Raw genomic sequence first — 23533 nt, forward strand, 5'->3', positions numbered from 1 at the left:
AGGCCCAAAGCCATATTTTGAAAACAGCTTCTATGTCTATTGCAACCTTTTTAAAGCTGCCCATCCTCTCATTTCAACTGAAGTGCTTTTGTCTCTGAGCTAAGTGAGCTTCAAGCATATATTTCTCTCTCCCTAGGATCATTCCCTTGCTCAACTATTCTACCCTTCCAGCTCTTCATCATTCCATCACAGCTACAAAATCCTCTGATCTCGTTTAATTCTGACATTCCCTCATTCTTTATCTTCACAGATGAACTGCATTGCTGTCCCTAATTTCAACATTTCATTTCAGCAACCCTGAATGTCCACTAGTTTGAGTTGTCTACTTCCCATTTGATTGTATTGTTAACCAAGAGGAGCTGATGAGGCCCTCCTGGTGTTTTAGAAGGAGTGGATGTTTAGGAGGAGAGTCGCTCAAAATGTGCTGTAGATTCGGCAACAGCCTCCCCATTGAGTCAGGACATGGCCACCATGAGTTCTGCCTGGGATCTGACAGGGATTTGGCCACCGTGGGATTACACCTTGAGTGGGGATTACGGCCATAATCCCTGCCAATCCCAGTGGATGACCATGGTCGGGTGCTGTTCTGCTGGGGATTTAAGAGCAGAGCAGAGTGATTGGTGGGAGCAGGCTGGAGTCAGTGTCTGTTTGTAGTCTGGCTGCAGTCTAGGCAGGGAGAGGAAGACCACCAGTGGATTGTGAGGCATGAAGTTCGAGATGTAGTTGACTAATCTGTTTCTGCTGGACTGGAAAGAATCTAGGAGCATGTCGTGGCTCTTCTTGGCCAGAAGGATAGTGCCATGACTCCTGTTGTGTGGAGGGGACTTGGTTATGTAACTGTTGTTGGTGGGGGGGCTTGTTACCGTGGGCAGTTCAGTATTATCTCCAGTTGAGTGTGTGTATGTCCTGGAGGCAACGTGCTAATAGGTAGTGTGACATGGTTCTCTGTGTCTTTTAGAGAGTTTGACTGCAGCCATTGATCCTGCTTTAGATTGCTGCTTAGTCGTGAAGAGCTGTACTGACAGCTCCCCCTCACCCCACACACACTGACTCTAACTCCACACACCCACCTAGCCCCTCCCCACCAACCAAGGGACCCTCCCCCTAGACTTCTCTCTCTCCTATTGGGTGTGTGTGTGAATGAGAGCCATTGTGTGAGGCACACTCCTGCCCTGGGGCCACCCACTGCTGCTGGCTGTTCTCTGCTTCTTTCCCCTGGAACTAGAGCTCAGATCAGATGCAGAGCCGCCCCCATCCTGACTGTCAGTCTGTACCCTCCTGGGTCCCAGCAGGAAGAGGAACAGAGGGAGGAGGGGAGTGGAGCACAGTGGCCGTGTCCTCCTCGTTGGGCGGCTGCCGCCGGCGTCTGTTACCCAGCACTGGGCGCTACGTCCTCCAGCACACACCACACGGCTCACCAGAGGAGACAGAGGGTCTGTGGGAGCCCGGACCAGGACAGGGAGACACAGTCAGACACACGGCAGCGGCCATGGAAGTGGAGGAAGGGAGCCGGGTTCCGGGAGGAGGGATAGGGCCAGGAGATGTAACGGTCCACAAGACAAAGAGAGGGGAGCGGAAGAGGCAGGAGCTACTGGCCTTAGCCCTGAGGGTCAAGTTGGGGAGCAGGGGAACGTTACTCTGGAAGCCTCTAAAACTGTTGGCTTCCTGTCCACAGATCACCACTTCTCCTCTGGTACGGCACAGCACCTTGAAAGACTGCCCCTCCGAGAAGCAGAGCTCCTACGACAAGATCCACAACTTCAAGGTGAGACGGTTTGTTTGATTGAACCTTTTTAAAGGAGGATGTGGTGAGGTACTGGGAGGGAGGGGGTGAGAGTCGACTGCTTTAGGACCTTTGTAGGAGGTCTGCTTCTCTGTAGATTCTCTGTTCAAAGCTCTGTTCGAAGCTCTCTTACCTCAGGAAATGATTCCATTCCTACAGGCAGCTCTGCTTGTCCATGCAGGGTCTGGGAGATTAAGTTCTGTCAGGTTGATCTGAAACTTAAAAGCGACGTTCCTCAAAGTGACAAAGTAACCGATTTCAATGACTCTTTTTATCTGCCTAGTGAGCTGCCTACCTGTCACTAGACTGGCTACTGTTAGCTACCATTATAACACGGAGACTGATGTCATTCATGTGCTTTCATGATGAAAGCTGTCTTGTGGGCACGTGCAGCTGTCAGCTATATGTTTAAATCTATTGATTGTGCTTAATCGATATGGCGTATGTTTTAACCCATTAACGGCTGTGAACATTGATTGTCTGAGATTTTCGAGCACTTTAACCTCTTTGTGTTTCATCTTGATTTTCAAAAACAGAAATACAGTTGATATATTGAAATAAATATTGAATACAACAAATGATTTTGGTGTGTGTGACCAACACATACTTGGCAATAAACCTAACCAGTATTTTTGACCTCTCAGCTTCCCTATCAAATCGAAACATTTCAAACAGAAAACCAGAGAAAATTAACAACAATGAAAAATGCAAAAACCTAAAAGAAATTGAGAAACCTATCCAACCAGAACCTCAGCCTACTCCTTCACTATGGTGAATCACTAAAACGATACAGAAATACCCTACGGAAAAAGGAAGTCTCATCGCGCACTAGCGACTCCTGTGGCGGGCCGGGCGCAGTGCACGCAGACACGGTCGCCAGGTGCAGTGTTTCCCCCGACACATTGGTGTGGCTGGATTCCGGGTTGGATGGGCATTGTGTCAAGAAGCAGTGCGGCTTGGTTGGGTTGTGTTTTGGAGGACGCATGGCTCTCGACCTTCGCCTCTCCCGAGTCCGTACGGGAGTTGCAGTGACGGGACGAGACTGTAACTACTACCAATTTGGATACCACGAAATTGGGGAGAAAAAAGGGGTAAAAATAAATAAATAAGGGTGTTCCAATAAAGGTCCGGTTGCCAGGACCACAAATTCCATGTAGACACCGTTTCCCTAGAGCACACAAACTATACATAGTGCCACATGTAACTTCCACAAAGCTGTGAAGGATCTGAGAGACAAGGCAAGAAGGGCCTTCTATGCCACCAAAAGGAACATAAAATTTGACATACCAATTAGGATCTGGCTAAAAATAGTTATAGAACCCATTGCCCTTTATGGTTGTGAGGTCTGTGGTCTGCTCACCATCCAAGAATTCACAAAATGGGACAAACATCAAAATGTTCTCTGTGTACAATGTCAAACACCAAATAATGCATGCAGAGCAGAATTAGGCCGATATCTGCGAATTATCAAAATCCAGAAAATAACCATTTAAATTCTACAACCACCTAGAAGGAAGTGATTCCCAAACAGTCGATAAGAAGCAATTTAGACCCAACCAAATCATAAGAAAACCAAAATATACTTTTTTGACCCATTAAGAATTAACAAAAACAAGAGAGCAAACTAGAATGCTACTTGGCCCTAAACAGAGAGTACACAATGGCAGAATACCTGACCACAGTGACTGATTCAAAATGTAGGAAATCTTTGACTATGTACAGACTCAGTGAGCATAGCCTTGCTATTGAGAAAGGCAGACCTGGCTCTCAAGAGAAGACTGGCTATGTGCACACTGCCCACAAAATGAGGTGGAAACTGAGCTGCACTTAACATCCTGCCAAATTTATGACCATATTAGAGACACACATTTCCCTCAGATTACACAAACTCACAAAGAACTTGAAAACAAACCCAATTTTGATCAACTCCCATATCTATTGAGTGAAATACCAGTGTGCAATCACAGCAGCAATATTTGTGACCTGTTGCCACAATAAAAGGACAACCAGTGAAGAACAAACACCATTGTAAATATAACCCATATTTCTGTTTATTTATTTTCCCTTTTGTACTTGACATTTTTGCACATAATATGACATTTGTAATGTATTTTTATTATTTTGGAACTTTTGTGAATGTTTACTGTTAGACCAAAAAATTATTTTTGTTTATTATTTGGTTCACTTGCTTTGACAATGTTAACATATGTTTCCCATGCCAATAAAGCCCTTAAATTGAATTGAGAGCAAGAGAAGGAGATCTCTCTTCATGGGCACCTGAATACATTCCTGCCATTGTATCTCAGGTTTCAGTGAGCCTGCAGGGTAGAATGGTCTCCTAACCGCTAGCTCTCCAGCCTAGTGTCTGGTCCCATTTGAGAATGGAACAACAAACCACCTGCCTGCTCAGCACCTGTCAAGAGCCCTTATCTGTACTGTTCTATCAATCTAACGTATACTAATAACTCTTTAGTGAAATTGTGTGTGTGTGTGTGTGTGTGTGTGTGTGTGTGTGTGTGTGTGTGAGAACATGTATCCAGCAGCCCGGGCAGGAACAGATGCCAGATACTTTGTAAATCCTTTTAATCTGACTTGTATACACAGTCACTCATTGGGCTTGGGGTCCCTCCCTCCCTTCCACTGTAGACTGGGCTTGGGGTCCCTCCCTCCCTTTCACTGTAGACTGGGCTTGGGGTCCCTCCCTCCCTTTCACTGTAGACTGGGCTTGGGGTCCCTCCCTCCCTTTCACTGTAGACTGGGCTTGGGGTCCCTCCCTCCCTTTCACTGTAGACTGGGCTTGGGGTCCCTCCCTCCCTTTCACTGTAGACTGGGCTTGGGGTCCCTCCCTCCCTTTCACTGTAGACTGGGCTTGGGGTCCCTCCCTCCCTTTCACTGTAGACTGGGACCAGAGACCAGGTCTGAGTTCCAAATGGCACCCTATTCCCTAGATAGAGGGCTAGTTTCACCAGGGCAAAGTAATGCACTATATAGGGTGCCGTTTGGGACGCAGCCCAGTATTCTCTGCCTTACTGAAGAGACATTCCTCTGTCATTACTAAGCACAGTGTGAAGAGCTGTGGCACATCCAGGTAAACAAGTGTCCCTCTATTTTGCCATAGTGTAATATTTTCTTCCCAAGCCGGAGCAGCCCATAGGACCGTGAGCCACGTCCTAGCCGGAGCAGCCCATAGGACCGTGAGCCACGTCCGAGCCGGAGCAGCCCATAGGACCGTGAGCCACGTCCGAGCCGGAGCAGCCCATAGGACCGGAGTCTGTTGCTGTAGTGTGAGGCAGCTTGATGTGCATGTACACCCCCTGGACAGGACGCTAATATTCTCTCCCCTATGAGAAACCATTGCAGAACTTCCATTTCGATCTAAGAAACAAAAGAGCTGATGAACGAATACAGAATGTGTAGTTTGGACGACAACATGATTTCATTGTGTGTGAATCTCTGTCAGCCCTTCGCTTCACTGTAATAATGGTGTCCAATTTTTTTCACTTACCCCCAATTCCTGATGTTATTTTGAGTACTATATAGCGTGAGAACATTGAACAGAAGAAGACTATGTCAATAACGAAATGTTGCCAGAAACGCAGATAGAACCGTATAGTCCCAAATTCTCCATAGTATGTTACTGCTCACCTACAGTAACCATCTGACCTGACCTGGGTCCTACCCACCTACAGTAACCATCTGACCTGACCTGGGTCCTACCCACCTACAGTAACCATCTGACCTGACCTGGGTCCTACTCGCCTCCAGTAACCTTCTGACCTGCCCTGGGTCCTACTCGCCTCCAGTAACCGTCTGACCTGCCCTGGGTCCTACTCGCCTCCAGTAACCGTCTGACCTGCCCTGGGTCCTACTCGCCTCCAGTAACCGTCTGACCTGCCCTGGGTCCTACTCGCCTCCAGTAACCGTCTGACCTGCCCTGGGTCCTACTCGCCTCCAGTAACCGTCTGACCTGCCCTGGGTCCTACTCGCCTCCAGTAACCGTCTGACCTGCCCTGGGTCCTACTCGCCTCCAGTAACCGTCTGACCTGCCCTGGGTCCTACTCGCCTCCAGTAACCGTCTGACCTGCCCTGGGTCCTACTCGCCTCCAGTAACCGTCTGACCTGCCCTGGGTCCTACTCGCCTCCAGAAATACAATGAATGAAAGAATTCACAGATCTTGTGTGTTTGTCTGTTTGCGTATATATGTGTGTGATAGTTATGTTTGTTTAGTGAGAGCGAGAAGGTGTGGCGTGTGTGTCTTCCAGACTCTAATCTATTGCTGTGTTGTCTCACCCTTCCATAGGTTCATACTTTCCGAGGGCCTCACTGGTGCGAGTATTGTGCCAACTTCATGTGGGGCCTCATAGCCCAAGGGGTCCACTGCTCAGGTAACCTCCTCTTCCATTCAGACATCCCAACACTGCTGACCTAGCTACCATCACTGACCTTTCATGGGTACTTCATCACATTAGAGCACTGTCCCAAATATCACCTTATTCCCTATGTAGTCCATGTGTGTAGGGCTCTTAGGGTTCTGATCTAAAGTTGTGCACTTTACAGGGAATAGGATGCAATTTGGGATGAAAGCCTAAAGAAAATGACTCCAATCCCTGATCAGACCCTTGGAGTCCTGTTAACATCCCTGATCAGACCCTTGGAGTCCTGTTAACATCCCTGATCAGACCCTTGGAGTCCTGTTAATCCATTTCTGCCCAGAGGGATGTTAAGTCAACATGTTCAATAAATCATCCATGTAACCAGGCTTTGTCTCATTTTATCCCCAGTGTTTACCACAAATAAACAATATGACTTCCAAGTTTTGATTTATTTCAGGAATTCCCGTTTGATCAAATATCAATCAAATTGGACAACTGATCGAATGTCTCTATCCAGTTGGGTTTAATGTCATGTGACTAATTGTAACACATGAGATATGAAACTTGGAATGCCTAATAATGTATTTATTTTTAAATGCTATGACAATAAAAAGGGTATTACAATATTACGTCCAAGCTTGGATCATGTCATGGAATGTAGAGTCCAGGAAATGTGGTTTGTTCCATGTAAATCAATGGTTGGATGAGGCCTGTGAAATGTAGTAATTTAGCATTCCTCAGTGACACCTGGGACAAACCAGTTCCCCCTGTGACTATGGCTGTCAACTATTTATAAACAAGACAGACGCTCACAGAGAGCTTAGAAGGTGCATCAACGGGACACACCCAGTCAAGTAAGGACAAAACTGCAACAAGGCTGGCTGTGCTGTCAAATCAAATTGTGTTGGTCACATACACATGGTTAGCAGATGGAGTGTAGCGAAATGCTTGCTTCTAGTTCTGACAGTGCAGCAATATCTAACATGTAATCTAACAATTCCACAACTACCTAATATACACAAATCTAAGTAAAGGAATGGAATAAGAATATATACATACATGGATGAGCAATGACAGAGTGGCATAGGCAAGATGCAATAGAATGTATGAAATACAGTATATGAGTGAAGTTAACGAGGAATGCAAGATATGTAAACATTAAAGTGGCATTCTTAAAGTGACTAGTGATCCATTTATTAAAGTGGCCAATGCTTGAGTCTATGTAGGCAGCAGCCTCTGTGTTAGTGGCTGTTTTTAACAGTCTGATGGCCTTGAGATAGAAGCTGTTTTTCAGTCTCTCGGTCTCAGCTTTGATGCACCTGTACTGACCTCGCCTTCTGGATGGTAGCGGTGTGAACAGGCAGTGACTCGGGTGGTTGTTGTCCTTGATGATCTTTTTGGCCTTCCTGTGACATCAGGTGCTGTAGGTGTCCTGGAGGGCAGGTAGTTTGCCCCCGGTGATGCGTTGTGCAGACCGCACTACCCTCTGGAGAGCCTTGTGGTTGAGGGCGGTGCAGTTGCTGTACCAGGCGGTGATACAGCCCGACAGGATGCTCTCGATTGTGCATCTGTGAAAGTTTGTGGGTTTTAGGTGACAAGCCACATTTCTTCAGCCTCTTGAGGTTGAAGAGGCGCTGTTGCACCTTCTTCACCACACTGTCTGTGTGGATGGACCATTTCAGTTTGTCCGTGATGTGTACACCGAGGAACGTGACTTTCTACCTTCTCCACTGCTGTCCCATTGATGTGGATAGGGGGGTGCTACCTCTGCTGTTTCCTGAAGTCCACCATCTTCTTTGTTTTGTTGACATTGAGTGAGAGGTTGTTTTCCTGACACCACACACCGAGGGCCCTCATCTCCTCCCTGTAGGCCGTCTCGTCGTCGTTGGTGATCAAGCCTACTACTGTTGTGTGGTCTGCAAACTTGATGATTGAGTTGGAGGCGTGCATGGCCACGCAGTCGTGGGTGAACAGGGAGTACAGGAGGGGGCTGAGCACACACCCTTGTGGGGCCCTATTGGGATCAGCGAAGTGGAGATGTTATTTCCTACCTTCACCACCTGGGGGGCGGCCCATCAGGAAGTCCAGGACCGAATTGCACAGGGCGGGATTGAGACCCAGGGCCTCGAGCTTAATGCTGAGCTTGGAGGGTACTATGGTGTTGAATGCTGCGCTATAGTCAATGAACAGCATTCTTACATACCGGTAGGTAATCCTCTTGTCCAGATGGGATAGGGCAGTGTGACGGCGATTGCATCGTCTGTGGACCTATTGGAGCGCTAAGCAAATTGAAGTGGGTCTAGGGTGACAGCTAAGTTGGAGGTGATATGATCCTTGACTAGTCTCTCAAAGCACTTCATGATGACAGAAGTGAGTGCTACGGGGCGATAGTCATTTAGTTCAGTTACCTTTGTCTTCTTGGGTACTGGAACAATGGTAGCCATCTTGAAGCATGTGGGAACAGCAGACTGGGATAGGGAGAGTTGGAATATGCCCGTTAACACGCCAGCTGGTCTGCGCATGCTCTGAGGACGCGGCTAGGGATGCCGTCTGGGCTGGCAGCCTTGCGAGGGTTAACATGTTTAAATACCTTACGTCGGCCATGGATAAGGAGAGCCCACAGTCCTTGGTAGCAGGCCGTGTCTGTGGCACTGTATTATCCTCAAAGCGGGCAAAGGTGTTTTATTTTGTCCGGAAGCAAGACGTTGGTGTCCGTGAGGTGGCTATGGTTTTACCTTTTGTAGTCCATGATTGTCTGTAGACCCTACCACATATCTCGTGTCTGAGCCGTTGAATTGTGACTCCACTTTGTCTCTCTACTGACATTTTGCTTGTTTGATTGCCTTGCGGAGGGAATAACTACACTGTTTTGTATTTGGCCATATTCCCAGTCCTCTTTCCATGGTTAAAGGAGGTGATTTGCGCTTTCAGTTTTGCGTGAGTGCCGCCATCTATCCACAGTTTCTGGTTAGGGTAGGTTTTAATAGTTACAGTAGGTACATCTCCTATACACTTTCTTATAAACTCACTCACCGACTCAGCGTATACGTCGATATTACTCTGAGGCTACCCGGAACATGTCCCAGTCTGCGAGATCAAAACGATCCTGTCTGGCCGTGCTGTCATGCTTTGTAATGGAGATCCTTTTTAATGAGTGGTTTTAACCCGTTTCAGTGCTTCAGTACATTGGGAAAATATCACAGTACTGTTCATATCATTCCAATCCTGAAGTTAAATCCAGTGAAAAGGGACACGTACTGTAGCTGGCCTTGGAGCTTCCTGCCAGATAAAAGGATGTAATATTTAGGGTTGCAAAGCTACCGGTAAGTTACCATAGTGTCCATGAGTTTCTAGTAGATAGACTATATGGTTGAAGAGAGAACAGCATAATAATGCAAAAAGCATCTAATCAACAATCGCATTTTCAATGAACTGTGACACTATTTACTATTAACTTTTGTCACAACTGCCACCAGTTTGGCACCTGTTTTATTTATTTTTACTATTTTCTACACTGTAGAATAATAGTGAAGACATCAAAACTATGAAATAACACATATGGAATCATGTAGTAACCAAAAAAGTGCTAAACAAATCGGACGGTATGAGATTCTTCAAAGTAGCCACCCTTTGCCTTGATGACAGCTTTGCACACACTTGGCATTCTTTCAACCAGCTTCATGAGGTAGTCACCTGGAATGCATTTCAATTAACAGGTGTGCATTTCTTTCCTTCTTAATGCATTTGAGCCAATCTGCTGTGTTGTGACAAGGTAGGGGTGGTATACAGAAGATAGCCCTATTTGGTAAAAGACCAAGTCCATATTATGGGAAGAACAGCTCAAATAAGCAGAGAAAAGACAGTCCATCATTAATTTAATCAGGAACATTCTAAGAACTTTGAAAGTTTCTTCAAGTGCAGTCACAAAAACCATCAAGCACTATGATGAAACTGGCTCTCATGAGGACTGCCACAGGAAAGGAAGGCCCAGAGTTACCTCTTCTGCAGAGGGATAAGTTCATTAGAGTTAACTGCACCTCAGATTGCAGCCCAAATAAATGCTTCACAGAGTTAAAGTAACAAACATCTCAACATCAACTGTTCAGAGGAGACTACGTAAATCAGGCCTTCATGGTTGAATTGCTGCAAAGAATCCACTACTAAAGGACACCAATAAGAAGATGAGACTTGTTTGGGCCAAGAAACACAAGCAATGGACATTAGACCGGTGGAAATCTGTCCTTTGGTCTGACGTGTCCAAATTTGAGATTTTGTCTTTGTGAGATGCAGAGTAGGTGAACGGATGTTCTCCGCATGTGTGGTTCCCACCATGAAGCATGGAGGTGTGATGGTGTGGGGGTGTTTTACTGGTGACACTGTGATTTATTTAGAATTCAAGGCACACTTAACCAGCGTGGCTACCACAGCATTCTGCAGCGATACTCCATCCCATCTGGTTTCCACTTAGTTCCACTATCATTTGTCTTTCAACAGGACAATGACCCAAAACACACCTCCAGGCTGTGTAAGGGCTATTTGACCAAGAAGGAGAGTGGTGGAGTGCTGCATCAGATGACCTGGCCTCCACAATCACCCGACCTCAACCCAATTGAAATGGTTTGGAATGAGTTGGACCGCAGAGTGAAGGAAAGAAGTGCTCAGCACATGTGGAAACTCCTTCAAGACTGTTGAAAAAGCATTCCTCATGAAGCTGGTTGAGAGAATGCCAAGAGTGTTCAAAGCTGTTATCAAGGCAAAGGGTGGCAACTTTGAAGAATCTCAAATAAAATACAAAATATATTTTGATTTAACTTTTTTTGGTTACTACATGATTCCATGTGTATTATTTCATAGTTTGTCAACACTATTATTCTACAATGTAGAAAATAGTACAAATCTAAACCTTGTAATGAGTACAGTAGGTGTGTCCAGACTTTTGACTGGTACTGTATGTCACACTGAAACCCTAATATGGTACCAATGGTATTCACTAAGTTGCTGGTTTATATTTAGGATCATGTTTTACAGCATAGTCATTCTGTTTTGCTTATTTTATAGATTCTTACAGGTAATAAGGCCACACAGAGGGCCAGAGATAATTACAGATACCTGTGATAATCTGAAATACCCAAAAAGCGCCCCTAGATGTCTTGTGATAACTTGAAAGTTTCCAGTAAATGAACCACCCTTTGCAACCTGGGTATTTATGAACACTCCACCTAATGATTCCACTTGTCAATAATGTTGTATCCTAGTGAACTTGTTGAAATGTTTGTTGGCTGAATAACAGATCAGACTGTATTTTTATTTTATTTAACTAGGCAAGCCAGTTTAGAACAATTTCTTATTTACAATGACTGCCTATCAGGGAACAGTGGATTAACTGCCTTGTTCAGGGGCAGAACGACAGATTTTTACCTTGTCAGCTCGAGGATTCGTTCCAGCTACCTTTCGGTTACTGGCCCAACGCTCTAACCACTAGGCTACATGCCACCCTATACTTCACTGGTGCAGTGAAGTATAGGGTTCATACACACAATATAAATCCATTACAGACATTTACAACTTAGCAAGACTGTAGCACAATTCAGGCTAGTTGACCAGTAGACAAGTAGGTTTGGAAAGTCCCTAAACTCTGCGATAGACAAAGGGTTCTATTATGTCCTGGGCACAATCCTGACATGGATGTGTTGAAAGGAGGACTAACGTGGCTGTTTTTCTCTGTAGACAGATGGTTTGTTGTTCAGTTATTAGCCATGCTTATAAGCCCCAGGCAAACACTGGTGTCATCAGACAGCCCTGTGCCCTATGGGAATCAGAAGAGACTTCTTTAGTACTTCCAGTTGTATCTGAAGCAGTCCTCTAACACACAGAGATACACAACTGATGACTGGCTTTCTAACCTCATTGTCTCTCTTCCTCACTGTCCTCATCTCTCTGTTCTCTCTCTCTCTCTCTCTCTTCCTCCCTATCGCCATCTCTCTCGCTCTCTCTCTGTTTGCTCTCTCTCTTCCTTCTTATCTGGCATGCTTAGCTTGTCCTCTTCCTCCCTATCCCATCTCTTTGTCGGTCTATCTCCTTCTCCATCGTTATCTGTTTCTGTCTGACAGTCTCCCTCTGTTTTTTTCTCTGTTTTTAATCTGTCTGTGTCTGAGAATAAGGAACCCCAGTCAGCGGACCAGCAGTAATGCTGGGTATTTCTTGGTAGTAAAAACGCCACTATCAGTGATGAATCATTTAGCTGGATGTTCTTATTGAGTCAGGGAGACTCCCAAGTACAGTATGTTTACAGGCAGGCAGAGAAACCTCAACCTAGGTTACATTCCTGTGGCATCTCCCAGAGAGGCAGCTTGTTCTCTTCGTCACGGTGTGTGTGTTTGCCAGACCGGGACAGTGATTGCACACAGAGGTGGTGCTTCGCTCTCTCACCCCCAGCTGTCCAAGACCCTCTGCGTGACTAAAACCACAACACTGCCAAACGGCCAAAACAAGACACGCCCCTGTGGACAGATACGCTGTGACGTGGCCCACCATGGCATATTGAAGCAGCCTGGTCTGACCGTAGCTGGCTGGGCTTTCTCTCTGAGATTGGGGTTAATAAATGTACTACTTGTTATCTCTAACCCTTCTATAATGTGTTAGTGTTACATGTTGTTTTAGAAGAAGTCGACCATAATCATGTCAGATTATAAGATTTGAATAAATCCTTTCTGTATGGGTGTGTATTTTAACACGGACTGACTACCTCTCTGACCTGTGGTTTCCAGACTGTGGGCTGAACGTACACAAGCAGTGTTCCAAGCTGGTGCCCAGCGACTGTCAGCCAGACCTGCGCAGGATTAAGAAGGTGTTCAGCTGTGACCTCACTACCCTGGTCAAGGCCCACAACACCACACGGCCCATGGTGGTGGACATGTGTATCAAGGAGATAGAGCTACGAGGTACCGTTCCGTTTATCAGCCGTTCAGTTCATTCAGTTTAGAATGTTTCTGTGACATTTAAGCTAGGTGCACCCTGCATGTTGTTAGCTAAACTGAAAGAATATTCACATTTCAAGGTGAAAATGGATGTCTGTGATTTGGTCTTGTGTGGCTCTGTTGGTAGAGAATGGCACTAGCACTAGCAACACCAGGGTTGTGGGTTCCATTCCCACGGGGGAACAGTACTTTAATGTATGCACTCACAAATAAGTCGCTCTGGATCAGAGCATTTGCTAAATGACTAAAATGTATTGGCTCTCTTGGACCAGGGCTAAGGAGACTCCTAAACTAAGTGCTGTGTAAACCAATCTTTTAAATTGGCATCAAATTCAATCAATCAAATGTATTTATAAATCCATTTTTACATCAGCAGATGTCACAAAGTGCTGTACAGAAACCCAGCCTTAAACCCCAAACAGCAAGCAATGCAGATGTAGAAGCACAGTGGCTAGGAAATACTCCCTAAAAAGGCAGGAACCTAGGAAGAAACCTAGAGGAACCAGGCTCTTATTTTAGAAATAACACATCCAGTTGAAATAACCCTTTTGAGAGTAGTTCAACACAGTTCAAATGGACAATTTTCTTTCACTAAATGTAGCAATCTCCACCTGGAACAGCCTGGAGATTGCTACATTTAGTGAAAGAAAATTGTCCATTTGAACTGTGTTGAACTACTCTCAAAAGGGTTATTTCAACTGGATGTGTTATTTCTAAAATATATATAATACACTTAATCAACATTTTAATCAAAATATGTAATTTCCCCAAAGTACTGTAATCTGCCTCAAGGCTCCATTGGTTGAAATAAAGGCCACCCTTGTTGAATAATTTTGTTGATCCAAAGAGCTTGTTGAGTTTATTTAGTAGAGACTGCATGGGGGTGAAAGAGGGTACAGGGAGTGGAGATAACCAACTCTCTGTGTTGCTGCTTGCAGGTCTGCAATCTGAGGGCCTTTACAGAGTGTCTGGCTTCTCAGAACACATTGAGGACGTGAGGCTCGCCTTTGACCGAGGTTTGTGTTAACTTAATTTCCTTTGCCTCAGGGCTTAGGTCTGGTTTAAGGTTATGAGACATGAAAGTCCATAGGTTCAAATGAAAAGCACATGAGCACAGGAGAGCCGTATCAGACTGCCGGATGTCGTTATGTGAAGTGTAAAGGGCATATATGTTGCATTGTGGTAATTGTAGTGAATATACTGCAGTCTGGTTGGTACATAATGTGTCTGGTGTGTCATCTCTGCAGATGGCGAGAAGGCAGACATCAGTGCCAATGTGTACAACGACATCAACATCATCGCTGGAGCTCTGAAGCTCTATCTGAGAGACCTGCCCATTCCAGTCATCACATTCCACGTGTACTCCAGATTCATACAAGCTGCAAGTATGTACTCCCATACTTATTCCCACAATTAGCTCAATGCACCTTGGGTCTCCAGCGCAATGATTGCTGGCGTACTGAGCTAAAGGCTAGGCACTAGCTTGGGGAGCTAAGGAGAATGTTCAGGTCTTAGGCACGGTTATTTATCAGGTGAATGGAACTAACAGTAGTACTTCCTCCTGGTAGAAATTCCCAACCCAGACACCAGACTGGAGGCCATCCACGAGGGGCTGCTGCAGCTCCCGCCAGCCCACTACGAGACCCTACGCTACCTGATGATGCATCTCAAGAAGTGATGAAACACACACTGCATCTGATCTTCATGGGGTTGAATCAGTGATGTAGTCTTACAAATATACATCTGTTGTTTCTCACCTTTCTGACTGATATAATAATCATCTTTCTCACAGGGTCACCATGTGTGAAAAGGACAATTTCATGAATTCTGAGAACCTGGGGATTGTGTTTGGTCCGACGTTAATGCAGCCGCCTGAACAGAACGCCCTGGCCACTCTGAACGACATGAGGCATCAGAAACTCATCATACAGCTCCTGATAGAGAATGAAGACGTCTTGTTTTGAAGGACTGGAGCCCTGTCTGTTGCTGGGCAGGAAGGGCAGGAGCCCTGTCTGTTGCTGGGCAGGAATAGGATGTTTGATTTATTCCATACCAGAGGAATCTCAAGCCATCATGTCTGTCATCATATGAAGTGTCAAAATTCCCAAATGTTTCTATTGTGGTCAGATTTGAGCTTCCATAAGCATGACTGTATCAGTTGAAGTTGAGTCTGTGGTACGTCAGTCAGACATCATGTCGTGTAAGGTCAAAGGTTGTCACATTCTGCCATATTCTCCTTAGGAGGAACAAGGTATTGGATATGTCCCAAATGGCACCCTGTTGTCATTACTTCTGAACAGGCCCCATAGGGCTCTGGTTAACAGTAGTGTGCACTATATAGTGAGTAGGGTGCCATTTTAGAAAAAGCCATTGATTCCAGCATTTCCACACACCTTTCATGGCGTCAAGTAGCCTAGGGGTTAGTGTTGGGCCAGTAAACGAAGGGCGCTGGTTTGAATACCCGAGCCGACAAGGTTAAAAATCAGTCAATGTGCCTTTGAGCAAGGTACTTAACCCTAATTTGCTCCAGGGTCACTGTACTACCATGGCTGACCCTGTAAAACAACACATTTCACTGCCCCTTTCCGGTGTCTGTGACAATAAAAACATGTTTCCATAAATCTAGCATCATCACACTAACACATTCTTCCTGGTTGATGTCTGTCTGTATAGTGATTGTCTGCTCAAGTGTGTTTGTTGTGTGCTTATTGGTTAATGAGTCTCATGACTCAGAGACTCTATTGACTCATTAACTGTGTGATCCTGTAGGGTGAGATATGGATGGATGGTCTATGTATGAAGCACTGTGCTGATCAATTTATTTGGTGAAGATTTCTTTATGCAAACGTTTTCAGCATCATGTGCTTTTTTTTCCCTGAAGCTGATAGGTTATCAAGGATCTGCGATGTGTTCCATTGTCAAAATACAACAAAACCCTAAAGGAATTGGTAAACAGAGCAGGTTAAACTTGTAAGGAAATGCTTAGAAACATATTTTGAGTGGCACTGTTGAAGTTCCATCTGCAACTGTTTGCTGGTACTAGAAAAAGAGGCTGAGTTATAGTATATAGTTTGGGTGAAATGTGTCTGAGCCTAAATGTTTACAGAAAACTTTTGAATCAAACTTCCCATTCTTATAAATTGACACATGGAATGGGTAAATTAATTAATATAATATATATATATTCATACTTTAGTGGAATACCATGGGGTTATATATATATATTACACACACTGAACAAAAATATAAACACAGCATACAACAATTTCAACAGAATTTACTGAGTTACAGTGCAAATAAGGAAATCAGTCGAAATAAATGAATTAGGCCCTTATCTATGGATTTCATAGGACAGGGGCACACCTATGGGCAGGGGCGCACCCATGGGTAGGCCTGGGAGGACATAGGCCCACCCACTTGGGAGCCAGGCCCAGCCAATCAGAATTAGTTTTTTCCCCACAAAAGGGCTTTAATACAGACAGAAAGACTCCTCAGTTTCATCAGCTGTCCGGGTGGCTGGTCGCATGTGGAGGTCCTGGGCTGGCATGGTTACATGTGGTTGTGAGGCCGGTTGGACATACTGGCAAATTCTCAAAAATTATGCCGGCTTATGGTAGAGAAATGAACATTCAATTCTCTGGTGGACATTCCTGCAGTCAGCTTGACAATTGCACACTCCCTCAAAACTTGAGACATCTGTGGCATTGTGCTGTGACAAAACTGCACATTTTAGAGTGAACTGTTATTGTCCCCAGCACAAGGTACACCTGTGTAATGATCATGCTGTTTAATCAGCTTCTTGATATGCCACACCTGTCTGGTGGATGGATTATCCTGGCAAAGGAAAAAACTCACAGGGATGTAAATACATTTGTGCACAACATATTAGACAAATAATCTTTTGTGTGCATGGAACATTTCTGGGACCTTATTTCAGCTCATGAAACATGGGACCAACTCTTTACATGTTGCGTTTATATTTTTGTTCAGTAGACTGCCAAACATCTAGTCTTGGTAAGGACTTGACCTCGTAGTGTTCTGCCACTATTTGACACATACTAAAGTCAGGAAACATGATGTCTAAATGTTCAGCCTATAAAACTGCCTGGAGCAGCTATAGGTGTTGTGGAGACCACCTTCTCCAAACAACAACATCATGGCGACGGAGTTTACACATTCTCTGTTGTTTTCCATTATTGATCATTGAAATCCTTTCTACGAATCCATTTTATTAAAAGTATTTTTGTGATGGGTGCAATTAAGATTGTAATTTATCAAATGCTGATTTATTAAAAGGATGTAAAATGACATTTTGCTCAATCTTTTATGTGTATGTTTAGGATAGGCTACAATTCAATTGCTCAAAGCAATGTCTGCGTCATGGTGCAATGCAATCACAACACACACGTACTCTACCACACCTTCAACAGGACAACGATGGCTCAATAGCGCTGGTGCTGAAGAGAGCAACAATGGTGGACGCCCTGTACCTGAGGGTACACACATGGAATGTGTCTCAAATAGCACCCTATTCTCTATATAGTGCACTACTTTTGAACAGGTTCTATAGGACTGTGGTCAACAGTAGTGCACTATGTAGGGAATAGGGTGCCAATTTGGGACTCAGCCATGATTAGTCACGCTGTTTCTAAATGTAAGGGTGTGGAGGACTTCGCATGTATTGTTTCTTCTGTGTGTCTAGTTCTCAGATAATGTGTTACTCTGTCTGTCAGGTCAGGTATTCTTCCTGCAGGCTTCCAGGGAGGTAACTTCTTTCCCAGTTTTACGTGCACCAATCAGGTGTGCATGGGTGGGGTTTTGTTTGTAGGCGATATAGACAGCTCTATTCCGATACCTGTAACATTTGTTGCCTCTCAGTGACAGGGAATACATCAGAAGTCGGTTATTTACAGTCGTTTTTCTACTTAAAACATTGGCCTTTGTGTAAATTCAAGCCTTGATTGGATGTTGTAAATTGAGTCTTCCAAGTGGATGCAGCTGTAAACAACTTGGAATCTTAGAAGGTCTGTGTGCGGGTCATGTTGTCCTCAGCCGAGGACTGACCTCACGTTGAACCCCCTTGGAGATACTAGTGGAGATACTAGTGGAGACACCAGAGGGCTGAAAACATACAGGTGAGTTGATGGCAGGTGTATGATATATTATCCATCATAGCTGATCACAAATGTATTGCATGTTTACATGACAGCTATATGAACATGATTTCCTATATTTTCTATTATTGACAGAATTTTTATGGCATGATTGATTCTTTTTTCTCAATACCAGTTTGGCTATATTGACATACAGAAACGTATCTTGCAGGTGAAACTTAATCCTCCAGATATGGCAGCGCCTGTGAGATACCCTTGGTGGAGAGCATTTGTGACAAGGAAGAGTATTCCAACAACCCAAGAATCTGGTGAGACCCAACCTTCTGGGGAGAAGATGTCTCCTATCTCCTCCAAATCTACACCGGACTCAAAGGGAAACGAAACATTTCCAGATGCAGAAACCTTCGACGATGCAGAGTTTGAGCCAATGTTCAATGAGAAAACTTGTAGACGGAATCTCAAAGTGTCACGTTCTGGACGTTTTAAGGAGAACAGAAGAGTACGGGGGACCATACCTGACAATAACAACTTCAGTGGAAGTGTTGCTGCGACTGCTGTTGCTAAGTAGTCCAGGCTATATCATGATCATTCTACCTGCCAGACTGCAGCCTGTTATGGAGCATGGAGCAATGGTGATGCAATTTGAATACATTTTGAGGCATTTTTTAAAGATATAACTTTCATAAATGTTCATCAATTGTGCCTATCACCAGGTTAATATATTAGGTATACACCTAATTCATAATATGTTTAGGCCAATGAAGGATGGATACGGAATAGTTATGAAGTATCAAATAATTGTAAAGAATGATTTCATAATCATTTTGTAGTGAATTCAGGAAGTAGGCCCGTCCGGGACTCAAACCAGGGTCCGGTAACTGTCAAGCCAAGACTTTAATGGTAACGCCAAGAGGTCTGGGTTAAGGTTACTATATTACCACCTTCCTTCAGGAGAGTGTCCCCACACTTCTCTATACCAAGTCTCTCTCATGTGTACACGCCTCTCCGATGGCCTCACGGGTACCATCCCAATTCACTAGGTGTGGGTTAAGGTCTCCTACAATATCGATTTTCAAGTATGTTTTCATATTTCATACACACACAGCCTAAAGCACATGGTATCTAATGTTACAAATATATCCAGCCAGGGTCAATTACTTATTTTGTAATTTGTTTGAATAGCTTTTTGTGTGTTTGTTTTCTTGACATGAAGGACTTGTGGTGGTTTGATATGAAGAACATGAAGGACTTGAGGTGGTTTGATATGAAGAACATGAAGGACTTGAGGTTGTTCGATATGAAGGACTTGAGGTGGTTTGATATGAAGGACTTGAGGTGGTTTGATATGAAGGACAATAGGTGGTTTGATATGAAGGACAATAGGTGGTTTGATATGAAGGACTTGAGGTGGTTTGATATGAAGGACAATAGGTGGTTTGATATGAAGAACAAGAGGTGGTTTGATATGAAGTACATGAGGTGGTTTGATATGAAGGACATGAGGTGGTTTGATATGAAGGACATGAGGTGGTTTGATATGAAGCCCAAGAGGTGGTTTGATATGAAGGACATGAGGTGGTTTGATATGAAGGACAAGAGGTGGTTTGATATGAAGTACATGAGGTGGTTTGATATGAAGGACAAGAGGTGGTTTGATATGAAGGACAAGAGGTGGTTTGATATGAAGGACATGAGGTGGTTTGATATGAAGGACATGAGGTGGTTTGATATGAAGCCCAAGAGGTGGTTTGATATGAAGGACATGAGGTGGTTTGATATGAAGGACAAGAGGTGGTTTGATATGAAGGACTCACATACAACCAAACTTTATTTAGATCATGCTGGATTAATCTGATTCTGTTCATACTGTACTAGGCTACCTAAGGTCTAGTATGCACTAATGCAGTGGTTCCCAACCATTCTTTTGTTACTGTACCACCAACTGAATTTTGCTCTGCCTGGAGTACCCCTGAAGTACCCCCTCGTGTATTTTACCAGTAGGGCTATGGGCTCATGAGTCTTCTCAAGTACCCCTGTGGATAGACCAAGTACCCCCAGGGGTCCTAGTACCACTGGTTGGGAACCACTGCAGTAATGAACTCTTAAAGTGGATGTGAATGAAGGATATGCCAGCATGTACATTAGCTAGTGTTGAGATTTTAAGATACTATTTTAAATGTAAAAAAAAAAAAAAAACATCTGCATTTTGTACTGCAATGTACGTACTCGCACGCACACTCACTCAATTACATACGACGTTAATACACCTTTGTTACATATTTATTGTGGATAATATATTTACTATTTAGTCACGATCTCAACATCTCTGTTTTGAATGGACAATGCCTACTGGCATCATTGTTTACAGTCTGCTAAAAGTTTACTTCAGAGATGTATATGAAGAAAAAACATCTACAATATTGTAAATAAATGTGTAAATATGTAATTTGGTTTACTTTGTGTTTTATTTTCACTTAACAATAACATATATGGTGAAGAAAGCTAAATACATCTAAAATTTTAAATACATCTTAAATAAAATAAAATGTTATTGGTCACATATACATATTTATCAGATGTTATTGCGGGTATAGCGAAATGCTTATGTTCCTAGCTCTAACAATGCAGAAGTATCTAACAATACAAAATAATACACACAAATCTAAAAAGTAAAATAATGGAATTAAGAAATATATACATGTTAGGATGGAAGTCCAGAAGTCTAAAAGTCTAAATACACCTACCTAAAAGTCTAAGTACGCCTACCTAAAAGTCTAAATACGCCTACCTAAATACGCCTACTTAAAAGTCTAAATACGCCTACATAAAAGTCTAAATACATCTTGAAGTCTAAATACACCTACCTAAAAGTCTAAATACACCTACCTAAAAGTCTAAATACACCTAAAAGTCTAAATACATTTAGAATTTTCAAGATTCTGATGTATTCTGGTTTCTAGAAGATCAATGGATGCATGACCTCGAACCACACAATAGATGTAGCCATTGTCATTGTTCTGTTGCTAGGCCTCTGGGTGTGGTGAAATGTTTAGACAGTAGCTTCCCTGGGGCTGCTGGGGTTATTTTTTAAATCATACATTCTTGCCTTATAGAGCACCATTATTAGAAACAGAATTACCTAGGCTTATTACAATAAATTATTGATAGATCCAAATGACCAGTTCCTCCTTACTGGATTCGAGGTAGCTACTGTAACTCATTATGGTTCATGTGAACGGCATGGTTGCTAATGACAGTGCCAGGACCTGATAATGGCTGCTAATGACAGTTCCAGGACCTGATAATGGCTGCTAATGACAGTTCCAGGACCTGATAATGGTTGCTAATGACAGTTCCAGGACCTGATAATGGTTGCTAACGACAGTTCCAGGACCTGATAATGGTTGCTAATGACAGTGCCAAGACCTGATAATGGCTGCTAATGACAGTGCCAGGACCTGATAATGGTTGCTAACGACAGTTCCAGGACCTGATAATGGTTGCTAATGACAGTTCCAGGACCTGATAATGGCTGCCAATGACAGTGCCAAGACCTGATAATGGCTGCTAATGACAGTGCCAGGACCTGATAATGGTTGCTAATGACAGTTCCAGGACCTGATAATGGCTGCCAATGACAGTGCCAAGACCTGATAATGGCTGCTAATGACAGTGCCAGGACTTGATAATGACTGACTGACGACCTTAGTTAAGTGAAATGTACAGTATAAAGAAAGGAATGATCTGGTTCATCCTTTTTCGACTCAGATTCACACAGAAGTACATACTGTATTCCCCGTTGCTCTATGTAATCTGCTTATTCACCCGTGTTACAGATGGTGTGAAATAGGTGTGAAATAGGGGGACTAATATTTGTGATGGCATGGCTTCTGTGAGCTTTTCACTTCAATTGTTCTCTCCAAGTAAGCAAAGGAGTTGTTCTCCACTTTGGGTTTAGGTATAAAAACAGAAGAAAGAGCGCCCTCTACTGTTCACCCTGTACTCTACTATCAGTGCCTCTCCCTTATAATTGTTGGCACAGTTGCAACTTGCCCATGTTTGCGGTAGGGGGAAAAAAAATATAATTTTTTTAAATAAAAATAAAAGGAGAGATTTATGAAAAGAGATTTTATTTCAGTGGCTGACAAATACAGATATTCTTAGGAATACTGTATGATACTTTACAAACTGGTGACACCATCATTCACCATCAGCCTTGTACTTGAACTAAAAACTTGAACCAACACAAAAATATGTATCTATACAGAAAATCATTGAAATGAATGTGAATAACTGTATATGGGTCACATTGTCACATCTTCAAGGCAGTTGGGGCAGCAGGTAGCCTAGTGATTAGAGCGTTGGGGTAGTAAGCGAAAGGTTGCTGGATCAAATCCCAGAGCTGACAAGGTACAAATTTGTTGTTCTGCCCCTGAACAAGGCAGTTAACCCACTGTTACCCAGTAGGCTGTCATTGTAAATAAGAATTTGTTCTTCACTGACTTGCCAAGTTAAATAAAACATAAAAAAGGCAATTTCATACCCGCAAAACCCTGAAAAATACCCAAATCACATAAATATATGCCAGTAAATCCTGAGCGCTTCTCAGAATGCTTTAATTGTAAATTTAGGACCAACATGTTAATAGGACTAAAGGTTGGTTTATACCTGGGCTAACGACACAGACAGTCACTTGACCTACTGTAAACCAACCTTATAAAAGAAATGAATCAATCCTTGTCCTCCACCATCGCCTCATCTTACTGAGCTCGAACCAGGGATCCTCTGCCTCGCAAAAACATGAGACATTTCAAGATGGGGAGTGAGGTTAGCCATGTAGCTTGTAACTCGAGGGTCCACTAATCCCTGCCGTGTGTAGAGTCCTCTGATGCCTACCTCTGGTTTGGAGAGCCTCCAGTCATCGTTTAGATCCATTTCCTGGAACGACTCATGGGACCTGGGACCATTCCGAATCTCCATGATCTCAATGTCAAAGATCAACGTACTCTTAGGGGGATTTTACCTGCCAAAATACACGTGAGCAATATGACACGATGGTTGTGTCCCAAATGCCATCCTATTTCCTAGTGTACTTATTTCATCCAGAGCGCTCTAGTCAAAAGTAAAGCACTAGGGAAGATTATCCCATTTGACACAAAATAATCACCTAGTGAATTAAAGTAATTATGGAATTCAGTGTTTCAGGAGATCACACTAACGTTCACACTAAGGATCAGTTCTGTAATTGGGTATGAAGGGTTAGGTAAGCACTACTGGTAGTCATA

General features: G+C 43.7%; 1 protein-coding gene and 1 long non-coding RNA gene across 5 annotated transcripts in view; both read left to right on the forward strand.

The window, feature by feature from the left end:
• The window catches only part of LOC106573925 (beta-chimaerin), a 41410-nt gene extending 23968 nt beyond the window's left edge, over positions 1 to 17442 (forward strand). For 3 of the 4 annotated variants that reach the window (XM_082959634.1, XM_082959632.1, XM_082959636.1), the window contains exons 7-13: positions 1226 to 1765; positions 6085 to 6169; positions 12925 to 13098; positions 14073 to 14150; positions 14382 to 14519; positions 14703 to 14808; positions 14927 to 17442. In XM_082959634.1, coding sequence (XP_082815760.1) covers positions 1226 to 1765; positions 6085 to 6169; positions 12925 to 13098; positions 14073 to 14150; positions 14382 to 14519; positions 14703 to 14808; positions 14927 to 15098 — 1293 coding nt within the window. In that variant the 3' untranslated portion in view covers positions 15099 to 17442. The remainder of the gene's footprint in view (positions 1 to 1225; positions 1766 to 6084; positions 6170 to 12924; positions 13099 to 14072; positions 14151 to 14381; positions 14520 to 14702; positions 14809 to 14926) is intronic. The other variant, XM_082959637.1, reaches the window with a different exon arrangement.
• Positions 17443 to 17887: 445 nt separating this feature from the next.
• LOC123743201 (uncharacterized) lies at positions 17888 to 20694 on the forward strand. The gene is made up of 2 exons (XR_006770023.2): positions 17888 to 18269; positions 18460 to 20694. It is a non-coding gene; the product is annotated as an uncharacterized LOC123743201 (long non-coding RNA).
• The last annotated feature ends 2839 nt before the right edge of the window (positions 20695 to 23533 follow it).

This window comes from Salmo salar, chromosome 02 (genome assembly GCF_965601325.2).
Source record: "Salmo salar chromosome 02, fSalSal1, whole genome shotgun sequence".
Classification (NCBI taxonomy): Eukaryota; Metazoa; Chordata; class Actinopteri; order Salmoniformes; family Salmonidae; genus Salmo; species Salmo salar.